At 51.1% G+C, this 21,618-nt stretch overlaps 1 protein-coding gene and 1 long non-coding RNA gene across 6 annotated transcripts; both read right to left on the bottom strand.

Moving 5' to 3' along the window:
* Positions 1-10,744, bottom strand: LOC107313381 (suppressor of cytokine signaling 1-like). 5 transcript variants are annotated; one of them, XM_015861540.2, is made up of 5 exons: positions 10,387-10,742; positions 4,989-5,115; positions 2,199-2,377; positions 1,563-1,785; positions 1-1,466 (listed from the first exon to the last, which is right to left on the bottom strand). In XM_015861540.2, exon 5 carries the CDS (start codon positions 1,398-1,400, stop codon positions 762-764), a length of 639 nt encoding a protein of 212 aa, XP_015717026.1. In that variant the 5' UTR covers positions 1,401-1,466; positions 1,563-1,785; positions 2,199-2,377; positions 4,989-5,115; positions 10,387-10,742; the 3' UTR covers positions 1-761. The 5 variants fall into 5 exon arrangements, with proteins under 5 accessions (XP_015717026.1, XP_015717011.1, XP_015717017.1 ...); XM_015861525.2 differs by having other exon boundaries at positions 10,422-10,742; XM_015861531.2 differs by lacking the exon at positions 10,387-10,742 and adding an exon at positions 10,242-10,339.
* Positions 10,745-15,480: 4,736 nt separating this feature from the next.
* LOC116653386 lies at positions 15,481-21,583 on the bottom strand. Its single transcript, XR_004307080.1, has 3 exons — positions 21,523-21,583; positions 17,733-17,866; positions 15,481-17,591 (listed from the first exon to the last, which is right to left on the bottom strand). It is a non-coding gene; the product is annotated as an uncharacterized LOC116653386 (long non-coding RNA).
* Positions 21,584-21,618: the final 35 nt, after the last annotated feature.

Below are 21,618 nucleotides of genomic sequence, written 5' to 3'. Positions count from 1 at the left end.
TAATTATAAAAAAACATGTTTATTAAAATTTAGGAATTGTATAAAAAAACCTTTGCCTCTTCTTGAGGCAAAACAAAACACTTTTTTGTAGCCCATAGATGGCAGCAGCATACTATCAGATGAGGAGAACAAGAGGCTCTGGACTGGGCCTGCTCACATCCTGCAGGGCAGAACCAACCTCAGACCTGCCTGCCAGGAGCACAACGCCCGTAGTATAAAGTAACTCATCTGCACTCCCAAAAACCTGTTCAAATAAAGCAATGCAGAAGCCACTCAAGCTGCACGTATTTGTACACGGCTGCAACATTTTTTCCCCAAAAGTGCTGATCTCTGAAGGGGCAGGTCTTGCATTTGTGCTCAGGTGCAGCCACATGGTCCCCTGTTAACACGTGGCCTCTGGTTAGCTTGTGGCCTGTGCCCACTGGTACCTGGGATGCAGCACTGCGGGGCCATATGACTTCACAAAGGCACAGTGGCAGCATAAACTAGCTTAGGCACTTTGGGTAGTGGGGCTGACCTGGCAGGACAGGCAGCTCACCCTGTTCTCAAAGCTTGTAAGTCATGACTGGAGCCAAGAGCAGGAAGAGCTGCTCTTCAGGCTTGGCTTCACCCAAGCTATATGGGGGAAGGTCAGGCATGTTGTGCACGCTTGAAGACACAGCTTTTGCAGCCAGTGGGCGCAGGCACCCTGCCCTGCCGAGCAGCCAGCCCAGCCCCTCCAGCGTGGCCGCGTGCATCCTTTCACCTTCATATACCCGGCATCATCTCCTAGTGCCGGCTGCAGAGGAGTTGGGGACCACGCTCGCATCCAGGGGTGACACCGCCGCCTCCTGTGGACATGTCCGCATGGCAGCGGTGGGACTGGGCAGGTGCCTCTGGCACAGTTCTCGCAGCATGGGCACAGTCCGGCGGCTCCGGCACAAGGGCTCAGAGAAGACCAGAGGAGTGCCCCCCATCTCATCAAAGTGCAAGGGGTTGTTGCGGGTCCCCGCCACCACCAGCTCCAGCAGCCGGACCACGCAGTCCGAAAACCAGTTCTTCAGGCGGAAATAGCCCTCTTGGAAAGAGATGCGGAGGCTGACGGGCCCAGTCGGCATCCGCACGCTCAGGCTGAACAAGCAGTTCCCCTGCGAGCTGTCCCGCACCAGGTAGGTGCCGACGGGCTCCCGCTGCAGCTTGGCGTGGGCCTCCCCGACGGACAGTGGGCCCCAGTAGAAGTCACTGGCCTGCAGGATGTTGAGGGATCGCTCCAAGACCTCCCACTCGCAACTGCGAAACATCCGGAAGCGATCGGGCAAGCCGGGTGGCGCGGGGCTGGGGAGAACACTCCGATGCTGCCTTTGCAGACAAGCAACAGTGGTGCGTGTGTTTTGCAGATCATCTGGCCTCCCTCTGATCATCTCTCAAAGAGCCCATGGATCCCGGGGAGACGTCGCATTTACCATGCTTCCTCTGTCGCCTCTAGCCTGCAGGAGAGAAGCAGAGTGAGGCAGAGCCCTACATCCTGGCGCTGAGCAAGTGAGGACACCACACAGGGAGGAGAGCCGTGATGTGCTACCAACCCACAACTGTAGGCACACCGAGCAAATACAAGCAGGAGAAACTCCAGCAGGGCCACACCAGTGCAAGGGACCGGGTTACAGTGCTGCATCCATTGGGTTCATATGTTTCACAACTAAGGGCTTCTCAGCACATCCTTTAGGCTGGCTTATATCTAGCAGATCTCGTTATTTTGTGGTTTCCCTCTGCCGGGTGGTCAGGGGCTTTTCAGGGTAGCCTTGGAGTCTGGTAAGAGGAAATGAGATCCCAAGTGAGAAGAGATGAATTTCCCAAGCAGGAGGGTATCTTTCATTTTGGCATTCAGCAACCCCTCAGTTGCAGAACAGAACAGACAGCAAGACCCCCAAGCAGCAGCAGGCAGAATAAGCCCTTCCCACCAAAGCCCAGGAACCATTCCCTCATATCAGGATGCTCCCAGATCCAGTCTGCAAGAAATCCAGGTTTACACCTCAAGTGCTGTGTTCAGTTTTGAGCCCCTCACTACAAGACACTGAGGCCACTGAGCACATCCAGAGAAGGGCAGCAGAGCTGTGAAGGGTCTGGAGCACAAGTGTGATGGGGAGCAGCTGAGGGGACTGGGGTTGTTCAGCCTGGAGAAGAGGAGGCTTAGGGGAGACCTTATCAATCTCTACCATTACCTGAAAGGAGGATGTAGCAAAGGGGAAGTTGGCCTCTTCTCCTCGGAAACAGCAATAGGAAAAGATGGAATGGCTACAAATTGTACCAGGGGAGGCTGGACATTAGGAAGAATTTCTTCTCAGAATGAGTGGCATTGCATTGGAATAGGCTGCCCATGGAGCTGGTTGAGTCACTGTCCCTGGAGGTGTTCAAGAAAAGAATGTCACAATGAGGGATGTGGTCTAGAGCAGTCTCAGACATGGGCTGACAGTTGGACTCAATGATCTTACTGGTCCTTCTAACCTATTAATTCTATGATATGCATTACCATCAGCTTCAGAGCTGCCACAAGTGAGGGCACTTGTGCTGACACCAGGCTCTACTGATGCCTGAGGAGCGTTTCTGCTCAGGACCATCCACCCTGCTTGTGCTGCAGGGATATCACCCCACTGCCTGCCCTCTCCCAGCCACTGTCCTCAGTTCCCACGCTGCCTTTTCTTCAACCCTAGAGACACTCAAGGCCGGGGTGGATGGGGCCCAGGGCAGCCAGACCTGGTGGGTGGCAGCCCTACCCACAGCAGGGGTTGGAGCTGGGCAGGATTTGAGGTCCCGTTCCAGCCCATGCCATTCTATGACTACGATTCTATGATTCAGGCAGGTGTCCTCCCTCGCTGTCTCAACCCTGCTCATCTCCTGTGCCTCATGTTGACACCAGACTGTCTGCTTTTGGAAAACAGAGCCCTGTACCCAGAGTTGCCATCAGCCATCCATCCAAGTCATGTCAATTACTAAAAAAGCACTTTTTCTCTATGTGTGTGTGAGTACAGATACATACATAAACACAGAAACCACAGCCCCAAGTCAGAGGCTCGTTCTGTGTGAGAAGAGGAGCTGTCACATACCACTTCCCCAGGCCTGACAAGTCAGTTGCTCCCTGCCAAGCCCTGCCCTGGGTCCCCTGACACACTCCATTAACCCAGTCGCAGTTGCTGGCAGCACAGCCATGCTCAGAGCAAGCCCAACACTGTGCCCCAGCAGCCTGTGCCCCTCCCCCCCCCCCAGCAGGCCCCACTCTGGCCATGGGCTCACTAGGGGAGAACAAAGGGACCCACCACAAAGGTGCCCAGCTGCACCTTGCCCAGGGTCATCTTTTCTCTCCTTATTCCTCTTTCAATACTCAGCAGTGGTATCAATAAAGCCACTGTCAGGCACGCCTCTGTTACAGGGCAATAGACTCTGGCCTCCATATACCCTGTCCAAGCCTGGAAAGCCTCTTCAGTGTCACTCTGTTTTCTACCCTGTGATTTGCAGACCACAACATCCCTGGCACTGCTCTGAACACTGCGGATCCTGCCCTTTAGCCACGTGTTGCTGTGGGAGGGAAATTCCACCCTAAGAAAGGTGGGAGGGGGAAGAAGGTGTTAAGCAAGTTGGGTTTTTTTCTTTTCCATTAAAAAAAATAAAGTAAAAGGCAGCTGAAAGCTGTTCAGAGGGTTCAACCAGTCAGAATAAATCTTAGGGGAAGCTGATTTGGTGAACAGGACACAAGCAAGGCAACCATTAGGGCATGTTATCACCACCAAAGACTCAGCACTGCAGGCGTCACAAGAAGCTGCAGCATCTCCATCCCTTTCCTTTTCCTCTCCGTCAGCTGAGGAAGATATAGAGCATTTTATGTGAGTTAAGGAAAGGGGAAAAAAAGGTAGCACTCCTTCTAAGAGCCTTCAAAAGCTTCAGCTGTGATGGGACCAAAAAGGAGCCCCACTCCCACGAGCAGCCACTCCTCCCAAAGGGCAACTTCTCGTGAGTCCGAACCAGAGATGTAGGTCTAGGTAGGACAATAAACCCCAACAGGAAAACAGAAGCAGGCAGATGCCTTTCATTTTCAGACTACTTTAAAAACAACAAATAAATAGATGATGAGGTGAGGCTGGAACTCCCTGATGTAACTCTAGGTGTCCCTGTTCACTGCGGGGGAGTTGGATCACAGAGCCTTCAAGAGTCCCTTCTAACTCAAACGATTCTGTGATTCTTTGCCTTGTTTAAGGCTGCAGACGCTATTTGACAGAACAGGAAAACAACTGTTTGCCCCAGTTTTCAACCTTGAGTCACTCTCCTGAGCCCTTTAAGAAAAATCCACTGCTACTAGAAGTCTGGCTGACTAAGAACTGTGACTGTGTCATCATTTCAAATTCAAAGTAAATGCAAAAAATAGCACCCTCACAGCACTCTGACTTGGTCTGAAATCTACACGTGGGTCATATCCTCAGACAGCACGAGTTTGCTTAGCTTCAGTATCCCAATTCCAACCGATGCCTGGTTGGCAGGGTAGCGTTAGTTAGCCTGCTACAAATACTTATTGGTGTTGCCTTTAAGGTTCATCTGGTTTGCCATACCAAGATTTGTTTGTTTTCCTTCCCCACTGCCAAACAGCCCCCAAAAGCTCCAACACCCAAGAACATTGCTGCCTCCATACTGTAAGAACAGCACTTACAGCCAAAGCAACATCCCCGAAGCACTGGTGTCCTACTGGTTGAAAGGCTGGACAAGTTCCCCCAGGCCTTCTGATCTGCAAGTTCAAGAGCTTTTCAAAACAAGTGCTCTTGACACGGGGCATTCTGCCTTCCTCCTGGCTCACTATCCAGGCAGAGCATTGCATTTCGCCTATGGAGACGGTGAAGCAGGCAGCTGTGTGCAGCTGCTGTGTAAGCCAGCCCTGGACCTGGATACAGCTGGCACTCTCAATGGTGGCTTCAGGCACCCAGAGAGGACTCATTCCTGCACTTTTCTTTCTTGGAGGGCTCACTTACCTCTTGAAATTTACCGTCCATAGGGAAGAGCTGCTAGATGTCAGGCCCGGATGTGGTCCCAGGTCAGGAAGCTTGATGCAGTGATGCTGAGTTTTTGCAAAGCTGTCCTTGAGAGCGCATCCATCCTCTGGAAAGAAAGAGATGCCCATCAAACAGATGGCTGAGCCCCTTAGTTGGCCGTAATACGGGTGTGAAATACAACAAATCTGGAGATGGTTGCTCCGCCTCAACCTGCTCACCCTGTATGACCGCAGAAGGCTTTATACAGCACTTCAGATAGCAACAGACACATTATTGGTGTTATTATTATTACTGCTGCTACCAAAGCCACCGTGTGATTAACTAGCAGACAGCTCGCAGATGCCCTAAGGACAAATGCAAAGACATTACCACTGTCATCATCTTTAGGAAGCAGAACCCATAAAAACCAAATGTTAAGAGATGATGGCAACAGGAAAAAGCTTTAGGAGTTGTAATAGTGAGCTCAAGCTTGCGCTCAACACGAGGCACAACACTTAGAGCATCCCATCAGAAAGCATGCAGCCAATCCTTGCTGCGACTCCTGATACAAGCAGGGTGCGTGGTGCCACCCCAGTGTCAGTCACAGCTCCTCCAGCACAGCGTGGCCATGGGGATACTGCAGCTCTCACTATCTTTGATGCCATGGCCATAAATAAGAGCCTGGTGCAAGAATGACACCGTGTCTGACATGAAGGAATACGCAGATAAAAAGAACATGACACACACAAACTCACACCAAGCCAGAACCATGTTTCCCTGTACAACCAGCATTCAACCAGGATGCAATATGAAAAACCCTGTAAGTCTGTTATCTCGTACGAGGCAGCGCAGCACTACGCATGCTGTGACATTTCCTGTTTCCACCTATAGATGGAATCATGCAGGGCCTTGGAAACCCTTCTATAGATCTTCCAGAAGGACTGCTCTTATCAAGCTCCTGTGATAATGCTGGAACCCCAAAACCCACAAATAATTCCACCTCCCCATAGATTTGTTGCTTTGTTTTTGTGCTTCTCACGCACTTTTCTATGATGTACCTTCTGCTTCACTGCTCTGCCAATATGGGCTAAAAGGTTCCTACCCAGGAGAAAGCCCACGGGATAGTTCGACGTGCTCCAAGTATTCCCCAGGGCAGGGCAGCCTGCATGCATGTTTGGTTTCTACATAACATGCTCCAAAAACAAATAAGTAATGACGGTGGCGGTCCGTAGGGAAAGCTAATAGCTTTTACTCACCTAACCAAAAAAGCTGGAAGAAACGTGGCTTTCACGGTCCCTTCCTCACACCTCTGAAACACTCTGTGAACTCAGAACAACTCCTTCCAAACCAAACAGCCTTTTCCCAGCAGTCCCAGCCCTGCATCAAACCATAACCCCGTGTCTCACACCCCGCCAGCTGACCCACGCAAGACTGGCTTTGGGCTCGGAGGTTTTCCCCCTCCACAGCAAAAAGAGAATTCAAATACAAAAATTGTTAGAAACAGGAAATCAGTGCACCCAGCTTCAAAGCCACAGCTCAGGCTTCTCCTGCTGAGGCTGAGGGACACAGACGTGCTGCTGCCCACCTCTGGCAAACAGGCCGCTGGTTTGGGGACGCTTCTTCTAACCATGCTGGGCTGAACCGGCTGGTTTGGGTTGTCCCAGCTGCTGTCAGAGACACGAGTAAACCCTGAGACACGACAGCTGTCAATGGTCCCCACGATGCCAGCTGCCTCTCATTGAAACCATCACATTCAACAGGAAAGGAACTCAGGGGAGACACCAGCCCTTGGAAATGAGCAGCATCCGCAGGGAAAACTGGCTCAGCACCACAGGCTTGAGAGGGGAAGGGGAGGGCTGCTCCCTTTGCTCTCAGGCCCCAGCAGATGCAGGGGACCGAAATCCATCCCTGCGCTGTTGGTGGCTGGAATGAGGGGTACAAAGCACAGCCACCCTGCAACGCAGATTTCCAACACACAACATAAAGAAACTGGTCCCGAGAGTCAGAAGCCAGCAAGAAAAGACTTGAACCATTAGAAGCAAAGAGCTTCAAGGGACAGTGTGCGATGATCCCTGCAAGCAGTGGCCACGGTCAGAGGCACTGTGCAAAATGCAGCGATGGCAGTGCCTGCCCCAACCTCTACAGCTTGCAAAGATGAAACGCTGGCGCTGGCAGAGCTGATATAAAGGAATACGAATTAGTGTCGGTGGGGAACAAATTTCCATGAGGATGGCTGTCATGAAAGCGGGACAGCAGGTAGCCAAGATAAACAAAATGAAAACAAATGGAGCTTTCAGTTTGTCAGAATGAGAAAGCCTGTGGGGGAATCCATCCTTCGGCTCACCAGGATGCCACCAGCAAGGGGGGTGAGGAGCTGCTGAGGAGCTAAAGAAGCAAGCAGAGTTTGGGCTTTCTCTCTTCTGTGTTGACTACTTAAAGCTACTCCACCTGCAGGGAACGATTGGAAGAGATGGGGAAAACTGAAACAGGGGGAAGTTGGTGGGGTGCAGCAGACAGTACTGAGGGTGGGAAGGCAACAGTAATGCCACCACCTGGCACACCTGAAATACAAACAGGCAGAGCTGAGACAACAGGGATGGGCCTGAGGATGGGTGGTGGGAAGCCACCTGCAGGCTTTCAGATGGAGCAGAGATGCAGGGGGTGCAGCAGGAGCACCCCTACTATCAGGCTGTTCTCTTTATGCTCTTTCATAAAACAAGAAGAGAGGAAGTTCAAAGGTAACTGAGATTGAACAGTAAGTAATTTTAAAACTCATAAAAGGGGAAAACTCAAGTCACACACACATTGAAATGCTGCTGGGGAAAGTGAGAGAGCTGATCTGAGAGCACTCATTTCTCTTCTTTCTCAAACTTCTCTGCTCTGTCTCTGTGAAGCACCCACCCCTCCATGCTCCTGCAGAGGAATCCAGCAGCAAAGGGCTTGTTTTAACATTCGCATTAAGCATCACCTTTAAAAACCACTCCACCTTTACACATACAGCTAAAGGGAGCCCAGCCAAAGGCACAGACCTTCCTTAGCCCAAGTTTGCTCCCAGGGAATGTAAGGAAGCAGACGCATCAGTGCTGAGCTGCAGAACCACAGGGACCATAACCCAAATTAATGTTTTCCTTCAGCATTTGCAGGGGGTGCTCAGACAAAGGCAGCTGAGCGCTGCCAGCTCCATGTGGCTTTGCCTGTGTCCTCTCAGGCAGGGCCAATGCTGAGTTCCTGCAGCCCCACAGCCTGTGTGTGCCCGCTCCCAGCACAGCCCGCCATCCCCTCGGGCTCACACACGTCTGTGTACACGCAGCAGCACACAGAGCACGAGGGGAGCAGGAAGGGAGAAGGCAGAGAATGTGCATTATCAAAATACCTTGAGAGCGGTTCTTGGAAATGAACAGCCTGCGAGCGTGTATCAGACATTCATTTCCTGTGAAGTGCATACAGGCCTTTTCATTTCTCCACTGAAGAGGACGAAAATAAGGGGCAGCTCTAAGGGCTCCAAAGACAACACGGAAACCAGCATTTAGCCTTTTTACTAAAGCTGAGTCGATACTGCTGTACTATGAGCTAACTGCTGAGCCCGGCCTGTGATTCCCAGAGCCTAAAACATAGGGCTTTCGACACCTCGCTTCTCCATCTCAACATCAGATCTTGCACTTGGTCAGAAGGGAAATGAACTTCACCTGGCTCATTCTGAATGTTCATTCCCTAATGCAAAGCCACTGAATCCTGCTGCCCCAAGCACCACTGACCTGCTTGGGTAAAGGCACTGAGGCCAAGGCCAGCAAAACACTCTGCTAATGAGTGCCTCAGTGGGGCTGGAGGGCGTGCATGGATGCCAAACAGAAGGCCAGGCAGTGAAGTGCAGTGTCAGGGGGTAAGCTGGTATCATGCCTGTCTCTCAGTACACACCAGCAGGGATGTAATTAAAGTAACAATTAGTTGCTTTCTTTGCTACAACACACCCTGCCTCCAGCATCGCACACACTTAACACCTCACTTACAAAACCCACCATCCCCTACACTACTCCCACTCCCACCAATGAGGTGTGGCCAGCCTGGTCTGCACCAGCCTCTAATGGAGGCCAAGGGATGCCCTATGGGAGCACCTTGCTGAATGGAAGAAAGAATGAAGCTCCAGAGAAGGAGAAGCCATGGAAGGAGCCCAGCATGCTCTCCTGTTTGTTTTTCGGCAGCACAGCCACAGAATTAGTGACAGCAGCGAGGAATCTGCCCTTGCACAGGCTGCCCACCAGCTCCACAGGCATTCCAGCTGGATCGCAGACAGAGGCACCAGCTGCTATTCAAAGCTGTCATCTGGAAACCCAACTCAGCCCTCTCCAAACAGAGGCCTGGGGGAAGGGGGGCTACACCAGCCCACGGTGCCCCTGTGCTCCCTGACACCCGCGGGGCAGTTACCTGTCGCTCAGCACAGCCTGCAAACAAGCATCATCTCAAGCACGTGGCTGCAGCCTGCTGAAACCCCACGGGCAGTTCGATGGCTGTTTGTGGAATGAAACGGGGCTGCACGGCCCCACGAGGGCCCGCCTGGTCACCACCAAACGAAGCATCAGGAAGCTGCAGCTGCTTCTCATCCCACCCCGTTTTGCAGAATTAAGCACGGTCAGCATGTGGCTGGGTTTTGCACTGACACTCTCTGAGTGCAAACTCCTCTGCCAGCACCACGCAGCCCTGATATGGGGAGTTACAGGTTGAGCACAAGCTGCAGATGTGCTCCTTACCCCAGCCTTCCCAAAGCAATGGTCGAGCTGCATCCCCGTCCTTCCCTCATACTAGGGGACACACAAAAATGGCCACAGATAGGAATTTAACATTCTTGAGTTCCTCTCAGTTACCTTCAGGGTTCGTTCAGATCCTGTTTGCAAGCTCAAATTAAATTAAAAAACAAAAACCACGAAGGGGGGGAGGGGGAGGGAGAAGTCCTCAGAGGAGCACAGACCGAGCTTGCACCAGAACTGTCCGACAGAGCACCCGCCGCTGGGAAGGCTTAGAGCCGACCCTGCGGGAGCAACGAGCGGGGCAGCACCGGCGCAGGTGCGGAGCCGTCCGACCGACCCCGCATCGCCCAACCCGGCGCGGAAGGCGGAGAAGCGCGGAGAGCCGCTCGCCCCGCTCTCGGTCGGACCGCACGCCCTCCTCCCGGCCCCGGCTGCCTCCGGGCTCTCCGGAGCCAGAAGCAAAGAGCCCCCTTTCCTTTCCCTCCCCCCGCGCCCCGCTTACTCTCCGCACCTCCCGGCGAAGGGTCGCGCTGCCGCCGGGGCGAACGAGCCCTCGGCGCTGGGGCGCAAGCCGCGCTGCCCGGCCCTCCCCCGCCGCTCTCCCGCCCCGAAGCGAAACCGAGGCGGCCCCGCGCCGCGCATCCCCCCGCCCTCACCCTCAACGCCGGCCCGAGGCCGGGGCGAGCTTTACCGGGACGGGGGGTGCCTGGAGGGCGCTGCTCGGCCGCGGAGAGCGGCGCGGAGTGGGGAGGGGGGGAAGGGAGGAAACCCCCCAAGTGTGGCTTTTCCGAGGAAGGAGACACGAGGGAGGGGAAGGGGAGGGGTTTCTCCCTCCTCCACCGCCACCCCGTCTTTCCACGGCGTGGCTTCTCCGAGTGGGGAAAAGAAAAAAGAGTGCAGAAGAAGTTAGAAAAGTTGCCCAGACTGGAAGAGAGAAGGGAAAAGGAAAGAAAGAAAGAAAAAGAAAAGTGGTTCTGAACGCCCCTCCACTGCGGGCTCGGCTCCTCAGCATCCGCCCCCCGAGGACCAGGGGCCTGGCCCCCCCAGCCCTGCTCGCACCGCCCCCCGGGCTGCCAGGGGGATGGGGCTGCGCGGAGCCCTCCGGGCTCACGGGCGCCTTAAGATGCGCGTGTTGTCCCGGTGCGCCGGATGAAACGATTGGAAACCTCGGAAAAACGGGAGAACGCTCCAAAACGTTCCGGAGATAGAACGGTACGGCGCGTTGTGCACAGCGTGACCGTGTGGCTGGTGAAAAAGAACAGGAGAAAAGACAACCTCCACAATTCCATACAAACCCCACAGCTGCCAAAGGCCCAGCTCACAGTCGGGCAGGGCTTACGCCATTGGAGCTCTGATTAATCCATACGCTGCAACCAGGTCATAGAATCACAGCATGGTTGGGTCGGAAGGGAGCTCAAAGCCCACCCAGTCCCACCCCGTGCTGTGGGCAGGGCTGCCACCCACCCCCTCAGGCTGCCCAGGGCCCCATCCAACCTGGCCTCAAACCCCCAGGGATGGGGCACACACAGCTCTATGGGCAGCCCAGTCCCACGGTGGCTGTTGGCCGTGCGTGCACGGTGGATCGCTGTGGGGCAAAAGCCATGCACAGATGCAGAATACAGACGTGCTATGGCTGTTTTGCACCGGTCTGGTGATGCAAAGCGGCTGTAATTCTGGGTTATGCAGCTGACTGCAGGAGTTTTACAGCTGCTTTGCATTGCTGGGGATCATGAAGCAGTCAGAAGCACACGGAATCCAACCTGCAGCCTTGCCAGAAGTTCCGCTAAGTATTGAGACATCGGTCCTTGTTTTTCCTTTCAACCAAGCATGAAGATGCTGCTGACCACAGAAGAATTTCGGAGCTTCCAGAGGAGCCAGTGCAAAGCTGTAATTCTTTTTCAGGGAGGACCTGCCGCCGGGGCCCTAAATCACGGCAGGGCCAAAATGCTCATCCGTTCCATTTTTGGTTTACGAGGAGGCTTGTCACACTTTTCTTTGTATTTTTGGATGGCGGCTTCAAAAATATCCTGTGGTTTGTTTTACAGTTGCCTAGTAGGGAGCCAGTTTCCCTCTGTGGGTATTTATAGCATTTGTTGGGTGATTTCATAGGCTCTACCAGCCACCTTGCCTTAATGCTAAGCGGACTACTCTAATTCTTCCTCTCTGTCTTTGCTTTAGAAAGTAACTGCATACCCACGGGTCTCGCTCTTTCCTCCCTCATCCACTTGGAACTGAGACCTCGCAGTGGTTACAGCCGCAGTGTGTTGCAGCAATCCTCTCCAGCAATAAAAGCTGGTGAGACGTGACGCCGGGGCACTGCTGACCACAGTTTTCCAAAGCTCAGACTTGACTCACAAGGACAGGGATGCTGAAGTAGTTTTGCGTCTGCTGACCTGAAGGAGGAAGCAAATAAGGATAGGGCTTTTTTTGGGGGGGGAAAGTGACAGCATAAGGTGGTGAGAAAAAGGATCGAGGTGGGGAGAATGAAGCACTGAAAATCTGGAGCAGAGAGAAAGAGAAGTGCAGAAAAGCAACATGAGAAGAACACAGAGGGCAGGGGGTGTGCTGGGGTGGGAAGGTGGTGGTGGGGAGGTCCCGGGTGGCTGGAGACTTGATAGTGTGACTCCCATCTAGAAGAAGGGTCGTAAGGAAGACATGGAGAACTGGCCCTACAGGGGGAGCTGGACAGGCTGGATCACTGGGCTGAGGACAACGTTCAGCAGGACCAAGTTCAGCAGGACCAAGTACTGGGTTCTGCACTTTGGTCACAGAAACCTGAGGCAATGCTACAGGCTTGGGGCAGAGTGGCTGGAAGACTATAAGGAAATGGAACTGGAGATAGTAGTCAACACTTGGCTGAACATGAGCCAGCAGTGTGCCCAGGTGACCAAGAAGGCCAATGACATCCTAGATTGTGTCAGCAATAGTGCAGCCAGCAGGAGCAGGGAGGTGACCGTCCCTCTGTACTCAGCTCTGGTGAGGCCGCACCTCCAGTGCTGTGTTCAGTTCTGGGCCCCTCACTGCCAGAAAGACATGGAGGCCCTGGAGCGTGTCCAGAGAAGGGCAGCAGAGCTGTGAGGGGTCTGGAGCACAAGTGTGATGGGGAGCGGCTGAGGGAAATGGGGTTGGTCAGGCTGGAGAGGAGGAGGCTCAGGGGAGACCTCAGTGCTCTGTACGATGACCTGAGAGGAGGTGGTATCAAAGGGGAGGTCATCCACTTCTCCCAGGTAACAATAATAAGACAAGAGGGAATGACCTCAAGTTGCACCAGGTGAGGTTCAGCTTGGATATTATGAACAATTTATTCTGTGAAAGAGTGACAGTGTATTGGGACAGGCTGCCCATGGAGGTGGTTGAGTCACTGTCCCTGAAGCTGTTCAAGAAAAGGGTGGATGAAGGAAGTACTTAGGGACATGGGTTAGCAGGCAATATTGGTGCTTGGATGAGCAGTTAGACTAGATGATCTTAGAGGTCTTTCCTAACCTCAGTGGTTCTATGACTCTAAGTGTTAGTGCTGCTTTGCCCTTCTACCAGCAAACCTGTGTGTGGAAGCTCAGATGAGACTGGAGCATGGTCTCTGGATTGTGGGGCACTGATTTAGAGGCACAGTGCTTTGCTGGGCCTCCAGGCAGACCGAAAGCTCCAGGGTGTGCAAACTGGGTTTGCAGGTGGGACATGGGTGGGAGGTGAACCACACACAGCCTGCACACAGCCTGCCCTGGTGGTGATTGATCAGAGTGGCCCAGAGCCAGCATGTGGAGTTCCTGCCAGCTGGAAGAATGGCAATGGAGAGAAGCAAGGATGTGGCAGGCAAGGACCCCACAGCATAAGTGACAGCACAGTGCACAAGATATATAGAGAGAAGGGCGAAGGATGATTGGGGCTTTTGTAGGCAATGGTTGCCATGACCTGATATGCCGTGTGTCTAACCCGCAGGCAGAGCACAAAATGTACAGCCTTCTAGTGCAAATACCCTTCTCTCTTCACCTTTCTAGGTGGTCCTTTCTAAAGGCCTCCTTCTGGGAGACGCAAACAGCAAAGCATTAAGAAGAAAAGCAAACAAACAAACAAAAACCAGCACAGAAAGAGAAAGCTGGGAGGACAAAATCAACACAAAAAAGTCTCCCAGCTTTCTTTCCTCTTCCCCCCAGAGAAAAAAAAAAAAGAAAGAAAGAAAAAGAAAAAAAGAAACAAAACCAAACAAAAACATCTTTCTGTGGTTTAGAGAGAGCTCAAGCTGCATTATTTCAGCCCTTATAAGAAAAATTAGCACAAGTAGTGGCCCCTTTGCGTGAAGCCGTGGCCGGCCCCCCCTCCCCCTCTAAGAACAAGGCTCTTCTCAGTATCGTCGAGAAGCTGCTTTCCAGGAAAGCAAAGGTACACGCTGCCCGACACGCCGTGACCCGGAGAGGCTGCAGGGAGGCCTAAAGGCAGCTCGAGGGCTGCTGGTCTCCCACACCTGCTGGCAGCTGGGCTGGAGGCTGGGGACCTACGGCCAGTGGGAGAAAGAGACCGGGGTGTACAGTGTGGGCTGCAACACCCTCTGCTGTTCTGCAGATGAGGGAGAGGAAAGGGAGGGCACATTAAACATCCCATCTTGATTAAAGAATTGCCAGTGATGGGGAAGCTGACAGCATCACAAGTTCAAATATTTAACTACTTTCACCCTTATAAAATGTGTACCTTCTGTCTAGGCCTTATTCCTGTGCAATTGTTGGCAGGGGTAGCTATTAGAGAAGCAAAAATTCAATCCTCACATAGGTATATTTAGGCTTTGATCATACCAGTCCTCCCCCAGCTATCTTCCAACCTGCAGGAAGCCTCACCAATGTCTTAACTTCCTCCTTTAGCTGTACATGTCAAATGGTTACACTCCCATAAGTCACAACCGTGGGATTAGCAGATGCAATATAATCACATTTCACCTGCTCTCCATTCCCCATTCACACACCTGAGGATCAAATGAGCCTTTGCAAATGCAGTACAGTGAGCTCCAGGTTCAACTGGTTGTATGCCAAGAGCCCAGCCTTTGCCTAAGTCCCTTCTCCCATGGACCGAGCTGCTGGTCCATGAGTGGGGCCCATGCTGGGAAGCTTAGCATTGGGCTGTTTCAAAAACACACCTGACATGCTTGTACCTGCTGTAACACCTGGGCATGTTAGCTAGCCAATTTTTGATCCAATTACAACAAATGCTGTACATTTGCTATCATTTTAAGTTCGCATCCCTTGCTGGAGCCCTACTACATCATCAGCTTTTGTATTTATCAGCCAAATGCCCCACCCCAAACCTACAGCTCCAGCAGTCATCAGCTCAGTTTGATGGATTCTGTTCCATAAACATGAGACTTGGCATTAGCTACAACTCTTGTCTTGCTTTTAATGATTCTTTGTATGCACCATTTCCTTATTTTGTCTGAGGTCAGTAAGGAGCTGGTAGGCCTGTAATTACAAGTGTCAGGTTACTTTGGTTTTTTGCTGTTATTTTGCCTCAGCTTATGGGGAATCTGAAAGATTTTCAAAGTGAAGGAAGGTTAAGACTGGATGAGAGCAGGATAGAACCTCCTGCCCTTCCCCCTCCATTAAACACATCTAAATAGCTGCTTAATCTGATGGCATATACAGGTTTTGCAGAGAACTGGAGGGCAGCTCTCCTCACAAGTTACCCAGAACAGGCCCAAGGGATGGGAATCAGCAGAGACTTTTGCATCTGAACCCCAAATATAAAAGACTTTCTGATTAAAGAGGAAGTGGAAAGCTGAGACTGGAGAGAGTTTATTTGTACGATGGGTGCTCATATATAATTTATATGCAATAAATGTTCCTAGCTATTTCATTAGTTGCAAATAAAGTAATACAAATGTGTGCCACTTGCAGCTGATGCACGGTGTGTGCCTGAGGCTGCTGCCAGCTGAACAGCAATGATTCACGTGGGGATGATTTAACACTCCAGCGTCCCCACTATCCAAATTCTGCTGCAGGTTAATCCCTGGAGCAGATGCTTGCTACTTTTTCAACCACGCATATCTTGGCTATTAACTTCAACTGCCAAAGATTTCCCTTCATACTATCACCAGACTGTGGTGGGTAAAGAGCCAGCACGTATTTGTCTTTCCTGCCTTCTTCAGGTCTGGAGAGCTCTGACGGAGACAGGGGAGAAAAATCAACCTAAAACATCTCAGCTTTTCTTGAGCTTAATACATCAGCAGCTGCTTCAGGCATCAGAAACGTATTCACTTCAGCAAAATGAAATAGAAAATTAGGGAAAATTAAAGGAAAAATATGTAGTAAAAGTCAAGCAGAGCCCAGAGGTGGCAGAACATCTTGGGTGGCAGGATGGTCATAGGCTTTCTCAGCTCTTCCCATTTGGGCAGCTGAATAAAACCCTTATAACTCTCTGGAACTGTCTCCAAGACAAGCACAGTTTATGGATGGGGTTCACAGCAGGGGCATGTCCACGGCAAAGCATTCACAATGCACAGATCTGTGGTTCAGTCTTTCAGTGAGAGCTCTGCTCTTCCAACATCCTGTTCTCCCTCCTGAACAAGTCAGATTAGGGGATGGGATCCTTACCCCTGCAGCCTTGTGCAGAGGGCAGCATTCCTCAGCCAGGGGGACACCAAACAGTGCATGACAAAGGGCAGAGGGCCCATTTGGAGTCCATGGACTGAAGATATGGTGGCTGCCTTGTGATCATTAAGTGCCTCTCTGCTTCCTCCAGCCCCACTGTGGGCTGCCCTGGCAGTGTGGGGCTTTATGTAGAGGTTGTGCAGTACTCTGACAAATAATGAGTTAAGCTAGCAATAGTATACTTTTTGACTCATATAACTGTGCTGGAGAGTTTGGGGTACAGGGCTACTACTAATAAATCACCACAAAGAGATCAATATGCCACTACTTTAGAGCTTGAATCCAACTAGCTATGGGGAATTTGTCCCTTGGTAGCAATCAATCTGCTGTACTTAAAGTTTCCTCACCAGATCTGCAGCTAGTACAAACTGATCAATGCAGTTCCAAGTCAGCAGAGCGTAACAGCTCTGCATGTCTCAGTGTTCGCACTTGCAAGTTTCCTCCTTGCAAGGACACAGAGGTTAAATTATCCTTTGCTAAGTGCATGGGAGATCTCCAGTTAACTCCCAGTTCTTTCAGCAAAAGCAGCCTTTCCTACCAGCAGCTCAGCCAACACCTCAGCACCTGACCAGGTGGAGTCTAACTTGGTCCCATGCTGGCAGCAGTTCCACTTCAGTAGGCTGTGGCACTTCTTTGAAATACATGGCAGCAAAACAAATTCTGTGAGCCATCCAAATGTAGCCACGCATCCTCAATATGGCCCTCATAGCCCACAGGGAGTGGTTTGCCAAGCAGGGTCAGCTGGGAATTACACAGTCTTGCAGGATGCTGGGCTGCTCTTTCAGAGTGGCTATGCAGTATTACGTGGGTTTGAGAAGAGAGGACATGAGGGAACTGGAGAAGATCTCCGCAGTCTTCCTTTGGCTTATAGCACAGTGCTGCTGCTGCTGAGATTGGGTCCAGTGTTGTAAAACCTCCACTTTAAGCTCCAGCTCTGAAAGAAGATCCCCTCTGGAGCAGCCATCTTTGTTCAGGGAAAGCATCTTCACATTACCTACCGCTGGTAGTTTCTGCGAGGAATTTTCTCTTTCCCATGGGGTTTCTCATGATGGATTTCCTACAAGAAGTAACTTGGGATGCAAGACACAGGAGTCAGAATTCACTAGAGGCATCCTTCCCGCCTAAGGCCCAGAGGTTGATTCTGTGACTCAAAGTAAAATGGCCAGATTCTTCTGACTGCTTGATGCCGGATGGCTTCTGGCTGTGGGATGATGGGGAAAAGGCTCTAAGACCTGTGGATAGTATGTACATAACAGCGAAGTAAGCATTTACAGCACAATCTCGGGGTTATCCCAAAGAAGGCTTGTGCCTGAAAACTGGTATTAAGCAGAGGTCAGAGCTGCCAGATAAGTGAATCTGTTAACTGCACCTACCTGACAAGCTCTGTCCAGATACGTAGGCTGTGAACCAGCTCCATGGGACCAGCTCAGATTTTCCTGCCTTTGGCCAGCTGTCCCACAAACCCAAGAGTCCACATCACTCCTGGTCTGGAAACAAGGTCCCCTTCCTAAGGAGGAGATGGACACAGAATAGAAAGCCTGGCAGCCACTGCCTAAGAGTTACAGTGCTTTTGCATGGCTTCTCACCATCAAATTTTAGCAACTTGCAGTAAAACCCTGCTCTCTCTAACAGCAGCAGCAGCGAATGAATATATTTTACAAATCTGTTCTACCAAACTGCTTTTCTCCCTTTGTAATCAGCCATCCATTGCTGACAGTTGTAGCAAAGAAACTGTAGATAGCACTGTGTTCTCTCACACTGTGTGCAGTGTAACACTGTTTGGGAAACTAATCCTTTATTTGTGTTTGATGTTGAGGTCATCTTCATACTTTGGGAACCATATGTTGGAAACCATTTATAATTTCACTCTTTACTTTGTCTCCTTGGGGAGCCAGGCTATGGGGGGAGATAGATAAGCAGGGATGTTCAAACCAGCATGTTACTATTGCTGTGCCTACTGAATGTGTTTCAGGTTTTATTTAAGGTTGAGCAACTATTTATGAATATCCCCCATGAATCTGGCCTGAGGCTTGTCTGTTAAGGACAAAAACTCCTACTAAAATGAGGATGGAAGGAGAAGATGAAGCAGCGCCATCGGGAGCACAGGAGGAGGAAGAGTCAGAACTCATAACCCTTAAAGCCCTAACTTGGAGTGAGCTGCAAGATATGTGAAAAGACTTCAGCAGTCACCTGCTTGCTCCAGTGCTGGGATAATGGGGCCAGTAGACTGGACTTAATGGGTAGTGAAGCCAGACAGCTGGTATCCCTGCCTATGGAAAGGAGCACTGACAAAGCAGTTTGAAAAGAGACACGAGCCATCACCCTATGGAGGTGACACATGTCAGCTGTGAAGGAAAATATCCCTTCAAGGAAGATCTGGTATGTTTCCCAGGCAAGTGGACCACCATGGAGAAAGGTGTGCAGTACCTGAGGGAATCAGCTGTGCTGAGGTGACTTATAACATTAACCTGGACAATGAGAAGTTATTCCAAGGTCTAGATGATATCAAGTGCCCATGAATTATGTGGTAGAAAACTGTATGAAGTACACCATTATCATGTGCCAGCACACTGGCAGCAATGGTCTGGAAAGATAATTAAAAATCCAAAAGTGGACAAAGTGGCCAGCCTACTTCAACAATATAAATAACATTTCTTCCCTATGTGCCTGTGTCTCAGCTGTGGAGAGACTGTCCTGGGAGTTCCAGTAAGCCAGAGACATTATGTCCTACTCCCCATTTGTGTGGATCAGCATCTCATTAGAAGTAAGTGTTCTCCTGCTCATGGGAGGGAATGTGTTGGGTACACACTATGTACCATCCTGTGGTTTTACCTGTGTGACCATGGAGAGGATATGAGGAAGTGGGATGGAAAATCCACCTCAACCCTAGAGGCACAGGTATGAGAGTTGCAAGAAACTGCCCCAGAGGCTCTGTGCATCCTTGGTATAGATTGCTGCAGGAAAGGGTACTTCAAGGACCCACAAGGGTACAGATGGGCTTTGGGTATAACTGCCTTGGAGATGGAGGGACAAGCAATCAGCAAGACTCCCCCTTTAGCAGTTCCATATGGCCAGTGTGAAAGTGCAATGAAGAGTGGGGGCTGACAGTGGACTATTGTGGCCTGGATGAAGTCACACCATCGCTGAGCACTGCTGTTCTGGACATGCTTCAACACAAACTGGAATCAAAGGCAGCCAAGTGGTATGCCACAACTGATATTGCCAATGCATTTTTCTCAGTCCCTCTGGCAGCAGAGTGCAGGCCACAGTTCGCTTTCACTTGGAGGAGCGTCCAGTACAACTGGAATCAACTCTCCAAGGGATGCAGAAAGCCCCAGCATTTGTCATGGGCTGATCCAGACTGCACTGGAATAGGGGGAAGCTCCTGAACACCTGCAATACATTGATGACATCATCATGTGGGGCAACACAGAAGTTTTTGAGAAAGGGAAGAAAACAATCCAAGTGCTTCTGTGAGCCAGTCCTGCCATAAGGCAAAGCAAGGTCAAGGATTCTGTACAGGAGTTACTATTCTTGGGAATAAAATGGCAGGATGAATGTTAGCAGATCCCTATGGATGTGATTAACAAAATAACTTCTATGTGCCCATCAGAGAGCAAAAAAGGATACAAACTTTCTTAAGGCTTTATTTGTTTGTTTGTTTGTTTGTTTGTTTATTTTTAAGGCATATTCCAAACTACAGTCTGGTTATAAACCCTCTCTATCACGTGATCTGGAAGAACAACAGTTTCACATGGGGCCCTGAACAAAAAACCTCTGAACAGTATAAGCAGGAGATAGTTCATGAGGTAGCCCTTGGGTCAGTCCAAGCAGGACAAGACGTGAAAAACATGCTCTGCACTGAAGCCAGGGAGAATGGTCCTACTTGGAGACTGTGACAGAAAGCCCCAGAGGAGACTAGATATCAACCCATGGGATTCTGGAGTCAGGAATACAGAGAATTTGAAGCCTTGCTACACTCCAACAGGAAAACAGATACCGACAGCATATGAAGGGGACTGAGTTGGAAAAACATCATTGGTGGAACGTTGCTGTATGGAGCCCTACACGACAAGTTGCAGAAACTGCTTAAGCAGAGGGTGAATTGAGCCAATCTGTTGAAGCGAAGGCCATCCAGCTGGTTTTAGATATTGCTGAACAAGCCTAACCAGTGCTTCACTGACTCACTGATGGTGGCAAAAGCCTGATGGGGGTGGTTACAACAATAGAAGAACAACTGGCAGGGCAGAGGCAAATCCATCTGGGCCACTGTGCTGTGGAAAGTTACTGTATCCGAGGCAGAGAATGTGGTGTAAAGGTATGTCATGTAGATATCCACATACCCAAGCCATGCCACTGAAGAACATTAAAACTGAGTGATGAGAGTGTGCCTGGGACCAGGCTGGGCCTGGCCTCTATGGTGCAGCAGCAGAGTAAAGGGCAGAGACAGGAGATTGGCAAAAAGTTCTTCTATACCATGTGACGTTATGCAGAAGTCTGTAAAGTCTTCCTTGTGTTTGTATGGAGCATTCTGTGTTCCCATTTGTGCTCACTGCCCCTCGTTCTATCACTGCACACAACTGAAATGAGCCTGGCACATCCATTTGGCTCCTGCACTTTGGGTATTTATAACACTGACACAATCCCCTCTCAGTCTTCCCTTCCCCAACAGAACAGACCCAGGGTTCTCAGCCCTTCCTCATATGGGAGGTGCTCCAGGCCCCTCATCATCTGTGGCAGAGAGGGCTCAGTTTCACAGATGAGGAGTTACTTGCAGTGCTGCCTGCTGTTCACCTGCCCACAGCTCAGCCCTGCAGTGGAGTCAGCAGTGTGGGTAAGAGGCTCTCATCCCCAGAGCAATGCAGTTACAGCAAATGTCAGAGCTCACAATACTTCCTCCATCAAAAAGGGATAAATCCGACACTGCTGTGAAGCACAGAGCTTGTGTGATGCCCCTGTGATGCTCTTGGGTCACATGTACAACACCTCATGCTGTAACACTGCCATACAAGCAGCTTCCACCACCAGCAGCATCACTTCAGGAGGTAGCGAAGGATACGGCAAGGACCAACTCAGATGGATTACGGCTTCAGACCCTTCCTCACTCCCGTTACAGGCTGTGAACCTGATGGCAGCGAATGAGTTTAGAGAGACCTGACTTACCAACTGCGCTCCCCAGCAGGGCACAAAAATGGCCGCGGCCGCCCCTCCAGGCAGCGCTGCGGCCGCCCCGGGCAGGCGCACGGAAGGAGCGGCCGG

The sequence above is a fragment of the Coturnix japonica genome, chromosome 1 (genome assembly GCF_001577835.2).
Source record: "Coturnix japonica isolate 7356 chromosome 1, Coturnix japonica 2.1, whole genome shotgun sequence".
Taxonomy (NCBI): Eukaryota; Metazoa; Chordata; class Aves; order Galliformes; family Phasianidae; genus Coturnix; species Coturnix japonica.
The sequence above is the reverse complement of the archived record's forward strand: the minus strand, read 5'-3'. Positions and strand labels throughout refer to the sequence as shown.

Bases quoted from the DNA above. Each gene is read 5' to 3' on its own strand.
- LOC107313381 (XM_015861559.2), bottom strand. From the start codon at position 1,400: ATGATCAGAGGGAGGCCAGATGATCTGCAAAACACACGCACCACTGTT.